This window comes from Octopus bimaculoides, chromosome 6, assembly GCF_001194135.2.
Source record: "Octopus bimaculoides isolate UCB-OBI-ISO-001 chromosome 6, ASM119413v2, whole genome shotgun sequence".
Classification (NCBI taxonomy): Eukaryota; Metazoa; Mollusca; class Cephalopoda; order Octopoda; family Octopodidae; genus Octopus; species Octopus bimaculoides.
In genome coordinates this window covers 44,109,310-44,128,153 of record NC_068986.1, presented here as the reverse complement: position 1 = coordinate 44,128,153, position 18,844 = coordinate 44,109,310, and the positions used below count along the sequence as shown (strand labels likewise).

Below are 18,844 nucleotides of genomic sequence, written 5' to 3'. Positions count from 1 at the left end.
TATATATATATATATGGGAGAATATACGAAAAAACAACAACAGACGAGGACAGGTGGTGTAAATAACAAAAGGATGTATTAGTATGACGCTCGGGAATACGGAAAGTCTTTGACGTTTCGAGATAATCCTTCTGCATCTATGCTCTCTTCTATTCATCTTCCTGGACATGTTCTCATGAGGGTATGTTCTGGCACTTACAACTGTATTTATCTTTGTTTGGGCTCCATTTCAGCTTCCTCTATCCACCCTTGTAAATTTTGAGGTAGCCATGAGTCACCTCCACAACAGCAAACCTGTTTGTGCTTCCCACTATCATACTGTAATCCCTCAACATTTCACTTAAAGTGACTTCCTTCTAATGTAATAAGTGCGAAAACTAATCTGTGTGTGTCAGTGTGTCACACTTTGACCCCCTCTCTCACTATTCATTGACACTCCTACTAATGCTCACGTTGGAATGAGAGTAATAGAAGGCATAGAGACAGTAGTAGATTGACAGTTGTGATGGTTATGGGTTGATAGTAATAGTATGAGCTGTAGTTGTGACTAGCAGAGATACCTGGCCTTGCTTGGAATTAGCATATTTATTTTATAGTTTACTTCTTTCAGTCTTGTGACTGCAGCCATGCTGGAGTACTGCCTTTGGTTGAAAAGATCAATTACAGGATTTATTCTTTGTAAGCCTAGTACTTATTCTATTAATGTTTTTTGCCGAACCACTAGAGAGAGTTCCTCCTGGCTGCGTCCTCGGCAGATTCATTTGCATGCATACATTTGCTTTTCTTTGCAGCATTTGTTTGCTGACCTATATTGGATCTTTTGTATCTAGTCATGGTGGAAAATTATTAGTTTACACAATAGAAAAAGTCCTAAGGAAAAAGCGGTGAATGTGTAGCACCCAAAAAATTGTAAAATGTAGTTGGCAAAAATGTTAATCAAACAGACCGAATTAAGGATTTCTAATTTTGGGTAAGAGTTTTGAAATGGCTAGTTTAAGTTGGAATAATTATATGAAAAAGAGCATTCATGTGAAAACAGAGGGAGTACTGTGCAAGCATTTGATAAGAGCTCACCACAGCTGACAAAGTAAAGTATTGATTTTTCCAGCTGGGTATGTGTCATGTTTTTCTGCTGGCTCATGCCAAATCCTAGATGAATTGAGAGTAGTCTGTTTATGTTGGGGGACACAGAATTTCGAGGAAAAAATTATAAGAAAAAGCGTCCTAAGTCAAAGAGAGCACACATGTCAAATTTGGTGATATTCGGTTGAAAACTGTAGGAGTAGAAGTGGAACCACTTCTACACACAGACAGACAGACAACTTGCCTTTTAATTTATAAGATAGATTGAGGTAGAAGCGACAGGGATGATAGTGGTGGTGGTGGTAGCTGAGGCAGTCAGGGACAGTAATGATAGTAAGCGATGTGAAAGACTGGTGATAGTGGTGGAGGGGACGGCAGCAAAGTGAAAGGTATTGATGGTGGTGGGGTCAGAAGTCTGGTGTGTGTATGGCAGTTGTGGTGGTGGTACTGGTGATGGTGATGGTTGAAAGCAATCAACAGAAGGAGAGAGAGAGAGAGAGAGAAAGAAAGAGGTTGGACAGAAAAAAAATTGTACTGACCCCTGAATGGGGAGACAAAAAATGTTTATCATGCAGCTTTGCAATAAGTTCCAAGTCGACAAATTATTTCATTGTGTTGATGAAAATTGTTCATTGCTTGAAAAATATTGCTCAAATTTAATAAACTTTAATATGTACACAATGCATGAAGTGTCATTGTTGGGCCCAATGCCCAATGAAGAGCCCTCCACAGGAGCTACTTAAAAGCTGCCCTGTCAGGCGGCTTTTAAGTTAGTATCTCCTATTTGGCTTTTAAGTTGAGGATACTCTTCAGTTCTGTTAGTTACGAGGTGGTCTCATTTGTGCTGGTGCCATGAAAACAGCACTCAACACACTCTGTAAAGTGGTTGACATCAGGAAGGGTATGCAACCTAAGAAACCATGCCAAAACTGGGACACTTGAGCAAGATGTGGTCCTCCAATGTAATGGATCCTGCCAAAATGTCCAACCTGTGTCAGCATAGAAAATGGTTGTAAAAATGGTGTCAACATCATCGTCGTCATCATAATTTAATGTTTGTTTTCCATGCTAGTATGGTTTGGATGGTTTGACTGAAAGCTGGGGAGCTGCACCAGGTTCCAATCTGATTTGGCATGGTTCAACGGCTAGATGACCTTCCTAACGCCAACCACTCCAAGAGTGTAGTGGGAGCTTTTTATGTGCCACCAACACAGGTGCCAGTTATGTAACACCAGCATCGGCCACGACTATAATCTCACTTGGTTTGACAGGTCTTCTCAAGCACAGTATATCACCAAAGGTCTTAGTCACCTATCATTGCATCCATACACACACGCACACACAAATAGATGTATATTGTCAGATCCTCATTCTCACATTCACTTTTCAATGGTTGCATGGATCAGATGAAATGTTGAGGTGAATTCTTTTATACCTCTTTTACTCTTTTACTTGTTTCAGTCATTTGACTGACCATGCTGGAGCACCGCCTTTAGTCGAGCAAATCGACCCCAGGACTTATTCTTTGGAAGCCTAGTACTTATTCTATCAATCTCTTTTGCCGAACCGCTAAGTTACGGTGACGTAAACACACCAGCATCGGTTGTCAAGTGATGTTGGGGAGACGAACACAGACACACAAACATGTACACACACACATATATATACATATATACAACGGGCTTCTTTCAGTCTTCCGTCTACCAAATCCACTCACAAGGCTGTGGTCGGCCCGAGACTATAGTAGAAGACATTTGTCCAAGGTGCCATGCAGTGGGAATGAACCCAGAACCATGTGGTTCGTAAGCAAGCTACTTACCACACAGTCACTCCTGCGCCTATGGATGCTCTTCTTGTCTGCAGCTCACTCATTGCAAAGTATTGCAATATTTCCCTTAGTCATTTGAACAATAAGTAACTCAGTGACCAAACATGCTTTTCAGGAGAATTGCAAATAAGTGACAGTTTATATGACTGTAATTTGTGTTTACAATTAACATGCAAATATGAAGAGAAGAATACTTCACACTCACTCACAAAGTGATGAAGGCAACTCTGAAGCTGTTGCACCACATGAAGGGGATGACAAAGGACTGTGCTGACTGGTGGTATGCTGTGTGGGTGAATATAGTTTCCTTCTCCAATTAAACAATAATATTCAGAGGAAATCAATACCAGGCTGCAAAACCCATTTACTGAGAACTTACTGCTGCCTCATATACTTGCTACAGAATAATCGTAGAATATTGATCAAACATGTGTATTCTGAAGCTAGAAGATATTGTACACACAAGATTTCTCAATTAAATGTTCAGCTCAACTTTGTGCTATGCTAATTCTATATAACTGTCTTTCTACTTATTTGCTCTTCATGTTCAATATTATTCTACTAATATCGATATGACGTTGATATAATTTCATTTATTTATTCATTTTTTTTTAACAATTAGGAAAGACATCACTAAATATAAGATTGTCTCTTGCAGCACTGTTTTTGACTTATAACACTTCAGATTGTAAGCTTTATTTTCTATTTCGTGTATTTGTAACCTAACTGCTCTTATGTTCTTAACCACTAGATTTCTTCAGATACTAAGTAAAAGCAAAAATAACGAACCATCTGATATCAGATATTACAAAGGGCAGTGAATTGGTAGAAACAGTAAAATGTTGCATAAAATACCATGAGGCATTTAGTTATGGCCCCTCACATTCAGTGTTCATATCCTATCTGGCTTGACTTTACAGTTTATTCATTCTTCCAGTAAATTATTGGGTTGGTTTATTGAACTATACCTTATTCTCATACAAGACCTTGTGTCTAAGTTCATCATTTCACATATGTTTTCCATGCCAGCCTGGGTTGTACTGTTTAACAGGAGCTGGTGAGCCAGAGGACTGCGCCATGCTCTAATGTCTGCATTGGCATGGTTACTACAGCTAGGTGCCAACCACTTTATACTCTTTGGTGTCATAGGTACTTTTTATGTGGTACTTGTACTAGTGAGGCCACCAAGTAACTTGCAAGACAAGACCCCTTCAACTGAGGTGAGAGTGTAGTCTTGAGTGAGGTGGCTTCGTGCCAGGCAATGAAAGGGTTAACCCTTTAGCATTTAAACCAGCTATATCTGGCCCAAATATTCTGCCTATTTTATGTCCAAACTGGCCAAATCTGACCCCTCACACTTACCCTGTAAAGTCATCCTAAAAAATAAAATGTCACATAATTGAAATCTCATAGCTATGAAATACTGTATGATTAATTCAAAATAATGTGAATAAATAAGCATTGCATATGACTGAGTAATCTGAATACTAAAGGGTTAAAGACTGATAAGGGGACAAGAACAAGTGTCTTTTTGGGAGGGATACATTGTTATCCCAGTTGTGAAGATGCGTTAGGGCATGCCTTTAACTTATAGGAAGGTGAATAAAGAGAAGTGGTATGGGTGGGTAAAGAAGCTTGTAAGACAGTGAGGAGTGACAGATGGATAGAGGGAGATGCAGTGAGTGTCTCAGTTAGAAATTGACGTTAGATCGGGGGTTCTCAACCATTTTTTTATCTATGGACCCCTTTGATTACTATTCTATTCTGGTGGACCTCCATCGGCCTCCACCCACTGTCAAGCTGTCATAATGCTGGCTGCCTTCTACGCCATGCTGCCCATAAGAAGATCAAAAAGCATGACTAGACTGAGGGGACTGTAGAAGGCTGGATGATATAATTTTCCCCGTTCCAAGGCAGTAGGCTTCTCGTCTAGGATGCTCAATGCTGTGATACCTTCTCCAGTGGCAACTTAGCGTGGTCATCCACCAGCCCAGGCTCTGCTGCTCGTCAAACTGAGAAAGAAAAAAAAAACTCAAGGTTTCAGTTGCCCTCTGACAGGTTAATGTTTAATCCAATGGCACTTGATACCTCTGATGTTCTTGGTCCCTAGACCATATCTCTGCTCACCACTATTGAGACAGATCATTTGGGGGCAACACTTTTCCATTTTGTCTGCTGGTCTCATGGGATATGTTTCTATATTATAAGAGGCAAGATTCTTCATATTTGAGTAATATAACATCTTGCTTCAATGAAATAGTAAACAAAGAAATAAGATACTAGACAAAGAATTTTGTTTTATAAATGCTTCTTTCAAAATTCCTATTTTGTTATTCACACATTAACTTGTGTAGGTTGAAATATTGTAAAATGTTAAAGAAAGAAACCAGTTTCTTGCAATAAATATGTCTAAATCAAAACTTTTTCACGGACACTTCGTTATACTACTGTGGGTCCCCAATTTACTATTTTGCTTCTTTGGACCCCACAGAATCATATATGGCCCTCAGTTGAGAACTACTGTATTAGATTCTATGAACACTTCTGCTCAATTTTCTATCTATAGGTACTACTTCAGTCACTTGTGCTTTTTTTTTTTATCATTTTAAAAAGTCCTATCTCATTATATACTTTTATCATTTAAAATATTTATGAAATAAAAGTTATAACAGATCTTAAATGGAATGTTATTAAAATTGCAGTCATATTTTTAAATAATAGATGTAACTAGATTCACATATTTAAAAAAATGTTTTAAAGTGAAGAGAAAGTGTTTTGCTATAGGAGTTGAAATTATATTTGTTGAGAATGTGGATAGGAAACATTCTTAATATTTTTTAACCCAGATTCCAGTCCTGACTGTCCCGTTTTCCCCCAAACATAGTGTATTTTAAACTATTTTATTCAGTATGTCTTTCCTTTTTAAGTTTTTAAGGTGCAGTTTGAGGGAGAATTGGCAGTGATTGCTAGTATGCCAGATGACAACATGGAAGCTCCTTCATTGGCACTTTTAATATTTTGACATTGGGAAGAATGCAGTAAGCAAGCTTGTAACATAGGTGTATATTTACATTATATATTGATTACATTTCCATAGCCTTTTGTCTATATGAGTGAATAACATAATTAGCTATGCTTGTAGACATCGATTGTTGTAAGTGCCAACACTTGAAGTTTGTGACTAATGAATAATAAAAATAGCTTAAATTTTCTAAGAATATTTTAACTGATATTTTCCTTAAGGAATCTGCTGTATAACTTTGTATTTATGTATGTACTAACTGGTGTACCCGGTAATTCCCAGGGGTAAAGTTGTCCTATTAAAATGCCTTATTACTCTGATATAGGAAAGCAATTTCGTTATAACTGCCACAAAAGGTGTATTTCTCGTCATGAAAAAGTACAAAAAACCGTCAGCTGGAGGAGGGAGAGATTGTTGGAGGTTGGCAAGAGAGGTTTTCGGAGGTTGGCGAGAAAGATTGTCGGGGGTTGGTGAGAAGCAAAGACATTATTCTGCTTAGTGAAGGCTTCTGGGAAATGTATAACTGCTGTCATTCACAGAAAAACTATTGTTTTACCATGAGAAAAGTGCTGTTGAAGCGTTAAATGAAATTTGGCAATTGAAGATCGAATCCATGCTATGCTTGCATGATGCCACTACAAATACGTTATGGAATAAAAAATTTATCTACTGTCATGGAAAAAGGGTAACTGTAAAAATGCATAATTATTGGAGTAATGGGCATTCAAAAAAGATGTATGTATAGAAATGTATGAATGAAATCTTTAAGGTTTAAGATTCAAATTAAGGAAGTGCAATAATAATGTTTAGCAGTTGAAAACTGTGAGTAGTGAAATGCAGAATTAGGTTGGCTGATCATAAGAATCAAATATTGATCGTTTTGCTAAAATCTGCAGGTTATTTCCCTTGAGTTATTTAAATAAAATATTAGTAATATGTAGTAGATAGACGGATCCATTGGAAGGTCCCTATTATCGATTTTATTCAACAATCTAAGTATGTCACGAGGTTTCCAGACATGAGTTCTACTCACATGTCAAATAAAGTATAGAAGTAATATTGTCTGCAAAAATTAGAAATAGGACACACAACAAATCAGTATTCAAAGTAATCGAACATAAACAATGAAATGGGTTATTTCCCTTGAGTGTTTAAAAAATATTGTACAGATGCTATGGGTTATTTCCCTTGGCTGTTTAAAAAATTAGTTATATGAGGTAGATATAAAGGTCCCTTCCAGGGGCCGTATTATTGATTTTTTCAACAATCTAAGTATGTCACGAGGTTTTCAGGCATGAGTACTACTCACATGTCAAGTTCATCAAAATCAATAAAACAATGTAGGAGGTGTTAGCTAACAACGTCAGAAACAAACACACCGATTTTCCACATATGCAGTAGATTTAAAAGAAGTGGTGATTATTATGAATATTTCGTGTCTATGTCAAGCCGTTCCACGTTTTAATACTCTTACATGGCCTTTGAGTTATTTCTCAAATCATTCAAGCAAGAGGGATCCAATAATGGGCAAACCAGCAGGTGACTTATGGTTTAGGTATCCACAAGGATAGAAAGGGGATTCCATATTGTCTCCATTGCATCTGGTTATGTCAGATCCGATGTGAAGTTAGTTATGACATTTCCACTTGCTCCATGTGGAAACCTAGCCATTTAACCTTTTAACATTCAGTGACTCTGTCAAATGTAATGTTATTTATTCACATTACTTGTAATTAATCATGCATTGTCTCAGCTTTAGGTTTTTGATGATGTAATTGTTCGTTTTTAGAATAACATAGTCGGACAGGTGTGAAATGTCAAATGCAGGCAGTTTGAATATCAAACAAGTAGAATATTTGTGCCTGTTATGGGCAGTTTAAATGCTAAAGGGTTAACCCTTTCATAACCAACCTGCCCAAGACAACCTTTGGTTTTATGATACAAACTTCCTGTTGCACTCATAATTAAAAGTGGTTTCGATTCCCAGACCAGGCAGTGTGTTGTATCTTGAACAAAGCAGCACTTCATTTCACATTGATCTAGTTTGCTCATCTGTAAATGAGTTCTAGCAGTAGCTGGAAAGTTAATCTGCAATGGACAGTCGTCCCATCCCAGTAGGGAGTATTTTCATGGTGTATAAGTACACCATGGAACTTGGGTTCAGTTTCAACCTCATGAATCCTAGGGCTTGTGACAGACCTAAATTTAAGTCGATCTTTCTAAATGGCTGTGCATATAGGGAAACTAATAGTGGCAAACTGGCAGAGTTGTTGGAGTATGATGCATTAACAATTTTTACAGCATTTCTTCCAGCTCTATGATCTGAGTTGAGAGGATTTGAACTCTGCTGAGTTTGACTTTTATCCTTTTGGAGGCCAATAAATGAAGTACCAGTCCTGGGCAATGGATTAAGAAAATTATTACAGCTTTGTACAAGGTGTTATTTGTAGTGGCTCTTGGCTTGTGATGACATCTGTGTCAAACTGTATTGGTTCTTGCCATGCCTTTCACTTTGGGAGATAGCATCACAGAGGAGGAGGTGGGGGAGTAAGTGACAGAGTAGTTAGAGAGAGAAAGGGAGAGGAATGAAAGTGCAAGAGTTCAAAACAGTATCATAAAGCATGAAAATTATAGTAGAAATAAAATGTAGAGGGAATAAAAGGGAAAAGAGAGAGTGTGAGTGAGTGAGGTGGCAGAAAAGAGATATGAGGAGAAGAGTAAGCTGCATGCCTAGGAACTGCTGGCCTTCTATTTAAAACAAAAAGAAAAGGCCTTTAGAAACTTGCTTTGCAGCCATATGGTTTCAAGTTCTGTCCCATTGTGCAACGTCTTAGGCAAATGTCTTCTACTACAACCCTGAGCCAACCAGTGCTTTATGAGTGAATTTAATGGGTGGAAACTCTGTGGAAGTCCACTATACATATGTATCATATGTATACACACGCATGCTACATCTATCCATCTATGTATGTATCTGTCTGTCTGTAGGCCTGTCTGTCTCTATCTATCTGTATCTGTGTATGCGTGTGTGTCTTTGTGTTCCTGTTAATTAGCAGTTTGGCAAAAGAGACCAATAGAATAAAACAGACTTTAAAAAAATAAGTACTGGAGTTAATTTGACTGAACCCTTCAAGGCAGTGCCCCAGCATGGCTGCAGTCCAATGACTGAAATAAGTAAAAAATAAAGATAAACCTGCACTTTGAAGAGGAATTTACCAGATTTGGAACTATATCCCGCGTGACATGGAAACTCCCGATAGGAAAAGTAGGAATCCACAGATCCTATTGTTGCAGGTAGTGGCGACAGTGTTTAACCCTTTAACATTCAGATTACTCTGTTGAATGTAATGCATATTTATCCACATTGTTTTGAATTGAACAGGCATTATCTTGTAACTAAGATTTTGATGATGTGATTGTTTATTTTTAGAATCACATTGTAGGATAAGTATGAGAGGCTGCATCTGGCCAGTCTGAACATAAACTAGGTGGAATATTTGGGTTGGATATGGCTGGTTTAATTGCTAAATGCTAGAAAGTTAATCAATAGGTATCTTTTAGATTGTAATGTTTACTCTTTCCATGGAGAAGGGAACTGGAAATTATCACTCCACGTTACTTTTATTGAAATTTCTTCCATTTACAATCACTTGTTAATCCTTTAACATTCAAGTTACTCTGTCAAATGTAATACTTAATGTTTCACATCGTTTTTGAGATTTCAAGAAAGTGATTATTCATTTTTAGAATGACATTGTAGGGTAGGTGTAATAGGCTGGCACAAACATAAAACAGGTATAATATCTGGGCTGGATATGACCAGTTTAAAGTACTTAAAGGTTAAAGCTGAAATACAAAATATATTTAATTACTCATTATTTTGCTTTGTTAAATGGCCTTCATCATGTCTAAAAAGTAATATTATGGAAATGTAAGATAGTAAGCTGGTAGCACTGTTAGCACACCAGACACAATGCTTAGTAGCATTAGTCCATCTTTACATTCAGAGTTCAAATTCTGCTAAGGTCGGCTTTGCCTTTCATCCTTTCAGGGTCAATAAAGTAAGAACCAGTTGAACACTGGGGTCAATGTAATCGAGTTACTCATTTTCTCAAAATTGCTGGCCTTGTGCCAAAATGTGAAATCAATATTATGGGGAATGTCCATGTGGTGTTACGTAAAGGCTTCCAGCACACTCTGTAAAGTGGTTGGTGTTAGGAAGGGCATCTAGCCATAGAAACCATGCCAAATCAGACTGGAGTCTGGTGCAGCCCCCAGCTTGCCAGCTCTGGTCAACTGTCCAGCTCATACCAGCTTGAACAACAGACGTTAAATGATGCTGACGACGACGATGATGATGATGATGATGATGATGTACTTGCATGACAAGTATTTTGATCTGAGATCATATGTTGAAACTAAAATGATCGCATCACAGAGGACAAATTTAGCCAACACATAAAGGCTGTTAACTTCTAAACATTTATTGCTTGTAATCCGTTGTTGAAATTTTCATTGCTCCAAACTGCACCAGTAGTCTTTGTGTGTTTCTGAATGGCTAAGTTGTGTCCTCCACACTACTGTTGTTATTTAATAATAGTCAATATAAATGTTGGTTGGTTGGATGATTTCTCTAGTTGTCCTTTATACTGTATAGAGAGAAGGGGAGAGAGAGGAAAAGAGAGATGCAGAGAGAGTTAACATTGGAGGATGAGTGCACATACTTGGTGGCAGGCAATGAGTAAAGAATGCACACACACACATAGAGTAAGAGATATAGAATCCTAGAGAGTAGGAGGAAGAGGTGGAGTAAATGACAGGGTAGTTAGAGAAAGAGACAAGAATGAAAGCACAACAGTTATAATAAAACAAATTAGAGGGAGTAAAAGGGAGAGAGGGAAAATAAGAGTAGGGTGAAATGGTGATAGGTAGAAAGGCAGAAAGAGGAGGGGAAGAAGTCAATTATAAAGTGTATTATAGAAGAAATGAGAAAATTTATTTGATGAACAGTGAAAATGTGTAATAAAATGTGAACAATCAATTGCAAAGGTATTTAAACAGTTTGAAGTGTAAAGCAATGTTTTATATTTCTCTCCCATAAAACAAAGTTTTATATCGATGAACAAACAAATAAAAATGTTATAAAACAGAAATACGTTTTCATTGGGTTAATTGACAGATACACTAAAAAATGTGTATGTATAAATATAGGCACACACACACAGATATATAAACATATACATGCTCACACACACACATACACATCGTTGTTTTATTGTCCACTTTTCCATATTTGCATGGGTCAGATGGAATTTGTTGAGGCAGTTTTTCTACAGCTGGATGCCCTTCCTGTCACCAACTTTTATTTCCCAGCAGAGTAATATTTCCCCATGACCATGACACTTACTTGCGACTGTCACATGATATCAAAGCAAGGAGACACACACACACACATACACACACAACTAGCACATACATATACAAACAAATACATCACCTTGATCAACTTGATTGGTTGGATGTTGCTTTCAATCTGCTGACCACAATATTTCATCCATTCTGTTCTTGATCTTGCCCTCCTCCATTGCAGTCTCATTCCCTTTATGTCATTAATCCAACTGAGTGGAGATCTTCTGAGTGGTTGTTTCATGCATGTACCACACACATAAATTAATTTTAAGGTAATAAATATTTTTGCTTTTGAAGATTAATATACATTTCATCATTTTGTATAAGTGCCAAGGAATTTAATAGAAATTTATATCATATTTCCTGATATTACCCATGGTGGCAAAAGTATACTTCCCAAATAAATCCATCATATGATGGGTGACACTTTAGTTTTCTCATATACTGTATTTAATTGTGGGTTTTATAACCAGTTCTGAGATATTTTACTTTGATTTAGAGCAGTATCATAGGTTCCTTATTTGCAGCCTATTCAGCTATCTTGCTTTCTTTTTTTCACTTTCTTTTAAAGAGTGGCTCAGTGGTTAGAGCATTGGGCTCACAATCATGAGGTAGTGAGCTCAGTTCCCAAACCAGGCTGTGTGTTGTGTTCTTGAGCATGACACTTTATTTCATGTTGCTCCAGTTGACTCAGCTGTAGAAATGAGTTGCGACATCACAGGTGCCAAGCTGTATTGGTCTTTGTCTTTCCCTTGGATAACACTGGTGGCGTGGAGAGGGGAGGCTGGTATGCATGGACAACTGATGGCCTTCCATAAACAGTCTTGCCTGGACTTGTGCCTTGCAGAGGAACTTTCTAGGTGCAATCCCATGGTCAGTCATGACCGAGGGGGGGGGGGGTCATTTCTTACTTTTACCAACACTAGTTCAACTCCTAGCGTTTATTTGGTCACTTTCCATTGTAGGTTTTTCAAACAGATTTCTTTAGTTTAAACCGATTTTGTAAATTTAGTTACAGCATATTTATAGTAAAATTGTATACAAGAGCTGAGCATTTTTATATAAGGTGACATAAACTACATACATTAACTAAGTGTTAAGGCCTTGACAGTTTAACCCTTTGGCATTCACATTACTCTGTTAAATGTAATGCTTATTTATTCACATTGTTTTCAATTAATCATGCACTATATTGCAACTTAGAGATTTCAATGATGTGATTGTTTATTTTTAGAATGACATTGAAGGGGAGGTGGGAGAGGTCAGTTCTGGCTGGTTTTGAACATAAAACGAGTAGAATATTTGGGTCAGATATGATTGGTTTAAATGCCAAAGGTTTAATGTACAGCATGTGATTGTTGAAAGAACAAAATTCTATTATATCTTTGTAGTGTTCATGTAATAATTAACATCAAGTTTTCAATATTTTCTAGTACAAATTTCATACCCAAGTGCTTTGAAAATTACCACTGGCTGAATCAATAAGGGATGCTGGTCTATTAATTAGACAGACTATTCCATCATTGACTCTGCGCTCTGTCCTTGGCAGAAGTACTTAACTATTAATGGTCTAGTTCCAGTAGCTTTGCATTGGATCAATAGCAGTGGTGGGTATATTGTATAATTGATGAGTAATTTGTGAGCTTCTGATGTTGAAATCTTTTCTTCCCATGGGTAAGGAGAAAGCAACAGGAAACCCACTTCAGTGTATCCTTTCTTGAATAATCCTCATGGTTCCAGTTACCCAATGAATGGTGGAATTTTTACTTACCAAATGCATTAATACAAACTTTTACTTGTTTGTTTACGAGCTTTTAAACTAACCCAAGTGTTTTTGGTATATTCATACATTTCTTTTTTGTTTTCTTTCATCATTGTAGTATTGCTGACAGTAATTTCAACATGAGTGCTGATATACATTACAGAGCTTTAACAGCTGGAGAAGAAGGCAAAATAGGTAAATTGATAATATTGATTTCTATTGAATGTGTTTATCAATTGGATTTTTCTTCATATCTAATAGTCTTTCTGTTGATTTTATTTATTACTATTATTATTATTATTATTATTATTATTAATGTAATTTTTTTTTGTCTTTGTAGATATAATCTACATTGGTAATATTCCAACAAATATATCACAAGTAAGTGTAAATGTATTTTTCAGTTTTACATCTTTAGGATTTTAATCATTTGATATTTTAAGTCTTTTTTTTTCTTGAATATTTTTATATTTTGTTTCCCCTATAGGTTTGATGTCTTCTGCAAAGTTTTGATACTGTTAGTAATTATTGAATTGTTTATTTGATGCATTGAGTCAATAATTTTTAGTAAAGTGCTTTTTGTTAAATCACTTCACTCACAGATTAATGTTGCCATCTTTTTCTCTTTTACGTTTATCTGTGAGTTAAATGAGTTTATCTAAACCACATTTTGTCAATAAGTCAACTGCACAAAAACAAGCTATCATTGTATAACATATCAGATTTCTTCCTCATATTCACCATAGAATGTTTGAAGTAAAAGAGATGTTGAGGGAAAATATGTCAATTCTTCTGAATGAGCTAATTTGTAAAATATTGGTTTCTTTTGACTAAGTACAAAGTCAGTTTTTGTTTGGAGTGGAAGGAAGAATCAATAGAATCAATTGTAGTATATTACTGGTACTTGCGTTAGCAAGTTCTTAAAAATGGTTCAGTGCCAGATTAAATGCTTTTAGTACTTTTAGTTTCTTTTCCTTACATTGGTTCTGACACCCTCTTCCTTACATTGGTTCTGACACCCTCTTTCTTACATTGGTTCTGACACCCTCTTCCAAAATCTGTGGCTCAGTGCCACAGATTTTGGGAGAAGGTGCAACTAGCATTTTATTTTTTAAACGGTGAAAGGATGAATTTCATTATATTATGAGCTCAATTCCTGTTTGTATTAACTTTGCCATTCATCTCTATCACTCATTAAGATAAGTGTTTTTTTTTGATAAATTTTAGATGAGAAATATTGGATAAAAACATGTGCTTCTATTTTTTTTGTAAGGCAGTATCATTTTGTTTGTTATTTGTTTTTATATCATTTTCACCCAATACAGAAGTGGATGGCAAATAAACTGAGAAAATGTAGGCTTGTGAGAGGACTTATCAAACCTTTTTAGTGCAGGTACCTTCAGAAAATGCACCCACAACACTCTGTCAAATGGTTTGCAATAACGAGGCTATCCAGCCATTGAAACCAAACCAAAATGATACATGAGCACCAGTTTATGAGAGTAGTAGCTCCCCCACCCCACCCAAATGACTAGTCTAGCTCTTGTGAACAAGGAAAGTAGATGTAAAATGATGATTATGTGTCAATGTGTAATGGGTGACTATAAAACTTGCCTTTCCATCACACTTATTAAACTACAGAGATTTTGATTAGTTACAATTTCCAGAACAAATTAAATTTCATCATGTCAAAAGTCAAGATCAAAATAGGTATCTCTCTTAATTGACTATTTGACTGAAAGTGTCATACGGTGGTACTGAACCTGGAACTATGTGATTGAAAAGCAAACTTCTTAACCATCCAGTCATGCCTGTACTTATATAATATAGATACATTTTATGAACACATTCAGTTACATAGGCCCCTCCAATTGATACAAACCTTGAAACTACAGGCTAGGGAACAAGTACTAATTTCCAATTATGAAAAGAATGTTAAAAATATCACAAAATGATATTCAAACAACTGAAATTATAACCCCCAAATCCATCATATTAACAGATTAATTAAGCTTTTTTTCTGTCTTTTAAATTTCAGGAAGAAATTGAAAAATTCTTTTCAGAAGTGAAAATTGTTGAATTAAAACTGATTAACAATGGAATTAAAACGTAAGTAACCTTCTTAAGGTTTATTGATGAATTTTGTTGATAGACAAGTTAAGTTGATGTAGATATAAACTATTGGATTTCACAGATGATATTTCATGATTATTATTGCTGTTAAACCTCAAGTCAGGTTAGGTCCGGTATGCCATTAGTTATTCTGTCTTTCTGTCTGGAACTGTTTTCAATTTTCATTTTCCAAACTGGGTAGTGACTATAATTGAGCAATTATATAGGAGAAACTTATTTTAACCCTTTCATTAATAAATTTCTCTTGAAATATACTGCCTTTTTTCAAATAATTTTGAAAAGAATGATGTATTTAGTAAAATAACCTTGTCATTATCAAATTGGTGTTTGGAACATAAATTAACAAGGAATTCTGATGGGAGTTTTAATTTAAATAGCTTTAAAACAGACTATTTATATCAGAGAGCAAGAGCAGTCTTGGGCAGATTGGTATTAAAAGGGTTAACATACACATAAAAAGTTTTTATTGTCTTGAACCTTGCTGTAATGTGCCAACCATCATTGACTTGCTTTTGCCTTACTATATCAACTATTAACTGCTTAAATGCAGTGATGGCTGATAAGTAATACAATATTATCTGAAATGAATTTAACTTTATTACTATTTTCATTTGTGGTCTTATTGGAAAAGATAGTTTCCATAGAGTTTTTATTTTTATTTTTCTCTTTGATTAATAATACATGTGGCAGAAATGGGGTTTCTCTGAAGGATCTCTGGAGTAATGTTACTTGACAGAGTTTGTTGCTCAACCTGAAGAGACTGCTTGACCGCTGGAATCTCTCCAGACTGAGCTGCTACTTCTCTACATTGAGAGGTCACAACTCCATACTATGGGCATGTAATTAGAATGTCCCTGGAAAGGATTGTAAGACAGATTCTTCAAGCTGAGTCAACCAGCAAGAGATCTAAGAGTAAATCAAGAATAAGATGGCTGGATAATATCCATAGTCTCAGTTGGTCAAGCTTGAGGATCCAGCTGGAAAGTCTGTTGTTGCTTCTGATAGGATCCTGTGGAGGGGTTGCCTGAAGACTCTTCCTCTGCAAACCTCCCCAGAATAGTGGGCAGAAAAGATGGATGGATGCATTAAAACTAAAGCCTTCCTCATATTTTTGGACTTTACAAGTTTGAAACAAGAGGTTTGACAAACTGATGGTTCGTATGTGATCAGTTTTTTTAAATTCGAGAAAATATTTCAGAATTTTTTTTTTTTTTGTTATTTAGATATGGAATGGCTAAATGTATCAATAATGAAGAAGCAGGAAAAGCCTTAGAGTTATACCGTGACAAAGAACTAAATGGTCGTCGACTTGTTCTAAGGAAATTTAAAAGTAAGTTGTATGAAAATGCTTTGTTGTTATTGTAGTCTGTGTAATTTGTGTTTGTGTGTGTTTCTCTTTCTCACATTTCCACTTTATGTACTATGATTACCTCCTCATCCCCAATCTTATCCTCTCGGCCCAGTGCCACTGTATCATTACTCTCTGTTTGCCCTCGGCCTATGTATTCTACCCACATGCCATGTCTTACTCTATTATTGCCTTCTGCTAGCCCCTGACCTTGGTCTTCCACCCACACATAACAAGAATACTTTTCCCTCACCCTATCCAAACAAACCAATTTACATCTCTTTCTTGGATTTCCTCCTTCATTCACTACACCTAGCTCTCACTCCCCAATCCTGTCCTCACATCCCTGTTCCTCTGTATCATTGCTATCCAGTAGCCCCTCCAACTCTCTATATATCCAGGTCTTTCGTCACTTACTTGCACTCTTTAATTGCATTCCCTTTGCAATATCCTGTCACTTATATTATGGCATTTGAACCTCAAGGCTATGCCCTAGCACTTGCCACTTTCTATATCTCTCTTCCTTTACTCAACCATCTCATTTATACTCTGATCCCTGTTCCTTGTGAGTATGCATGGCATTTTGCCACCATCTCCATCCTGTGGTCTCCCACTTTCTCTCTCTCCTGCACTTCCCTCAGGTTGGGCAACTGTGTATTTACTTTGCGGTAGCACACTTGTTTCTGTCTTCATTCCTGATCTTTCTCTCTCCAGCCGGGTAACCTTATACTTTCAGCAAGACACTTGTATCTGTTTCACTATAACCATTTCATCATCACCTCCCTTCTTAAAAGTTTTTGTCTTGCAAGTACTTGGTGACCCTGTCAGTGAAGGTGCAACTTAAAAACACCCAGTCCACACTGCAAATTGGTTGGTGTTCGGAAGGGCATCTGGCTGTAAAAACCTTGGCAAAACTGCCCTTGCCTGTGCTTGTGCCACATAAAAATAATTTATTACCATTTGCATGCATAATATAAGTCATAAGACATAACATATTTTTATATATGAGTGTATAAAGATTTATACACAGAGAGAAGACCCTTGACGGGATTTCTTACATGCTAAAAAAGGCAATTAAACCCAAACCACAGAAAAATAGTTCTTAAGGCATAATGTTAATGGCACTAGAGTGAACAAAATAAAAAAAAATTAGTTAATCCTATACTTGAGTTTCGCTATTAATGACTAAATAAATTAATTAATTTGGCATCCATAGCTTGTCAGTGGGATCATTAAAGAATACATGATTATGTATCTTTAATACGTACCGAAAGCATATGCACAAGACAGCTCCATCTTTATACATTATGGATTCAAATTTAGTGCATGAGTGTAGTCAAATACTGCTGGGCTATTTAACTATGCTTGTGTACTAAATTTGAATCCATAATGTATAAAGATGGAGCTGTCTTGCGCACCTGTTTTCAGTACGTATTAAAGATACATAATTACGTATTTTTTAGTGATCCCACTGACAAGCTACGGATGTGAAATTAATTAATTTATTTTGGTAATTAATAATGAAACTCGAGTATGGGATTAACTAATTTTTTTTATTTTGTTCACTCTAGTGCCATTAACAGCGTGCCTTAAGAATTCTTTTTTCCGCGGTTTGGGTTTAACTGCCATTTTTAGCATGTAAGAAGACCTCTCAAGGGTCTTCTCCCTGTGTATAAATTTTTAAACACTCATACATATAAAGCATTTAATTCAGTACCCGGTGAGCAGGGGTTGCATCTGACTTTTGTTATGGATTGTTTTGATAAAATAAGTACTTGTTAAAATTTTTGAGATAAAGTTATAAAGAGTGATATTATGGCTGTATGTATGTACAAGGGATTAATACTGTTTGAACCTGTGGATTAGCATTTTTTTTCTTTTTTACATTTTCTTGACAAAAGATATTTCATTTCTGTTTTAGACAAAAAAGGCAATGATGGAGATACATCAGAGGCTGAGAATGTTTCTGAAATAAGTGGAAATTCAGATTCGAGAGATGTAAACAAATTCTCCAAATCTAAAAATAGCCATTCTGCAAGTGGTAATGAGATGCCCAAGTTGGAAGATTGCAAGCATGATTCCACCAGTTCAGATCATCAAGGTACCTGTAAGTCTTATGTGTGCCTGTATGTCTGTGTGCACATGTGCATGTATGTGTCATATATATATATATATATATATATATGTATATATATATATATATATATATATATATACACACACATGTATGTATGTATGTATATGTATGTATGTATTATT

At 36.1% G+C, this 18,844-nt stretch overlaps 1 protein-coding gene across 1 annotated transcript in view; it reads left to right on the top strand.

Moving 5' to 3' along the window:
• Positions 1 to 18,844, top strand: part of LOC106871559 (uncharacterized) — a 73,524-nt gene that overhangs the window by 24,779 nt on the left and 29,901 nt on the right. Inside the window, exons 2-6 of the mRNA XM_052968706.1 lie at positions 13,223 to 13,299; positions 13,445 to 13,485; positions 15,143 to 15,213; positions 16,461 to 16,567; positions 18,507 to 18,692. Coding sequence (XP_052824666.1) covers positions 13,245 to 13,299; positions 13,445 to 13,485; positions 15,143 to 15,213; positions 16,461 to 16,567; positions 18,507 to 18,692 — 460 coding nt within the window. The 5' untranslated portion in view covers positions 13,223 to 13,244. The remainder of the gene's footprint in view (positions 1 to 13,222; positions 13,300 to 13,444; positions 13,486 to 15,142; positions 15,214 to 16,460; positions 16,568 to 18,506; positions 18,693 to 18,844) is intronic.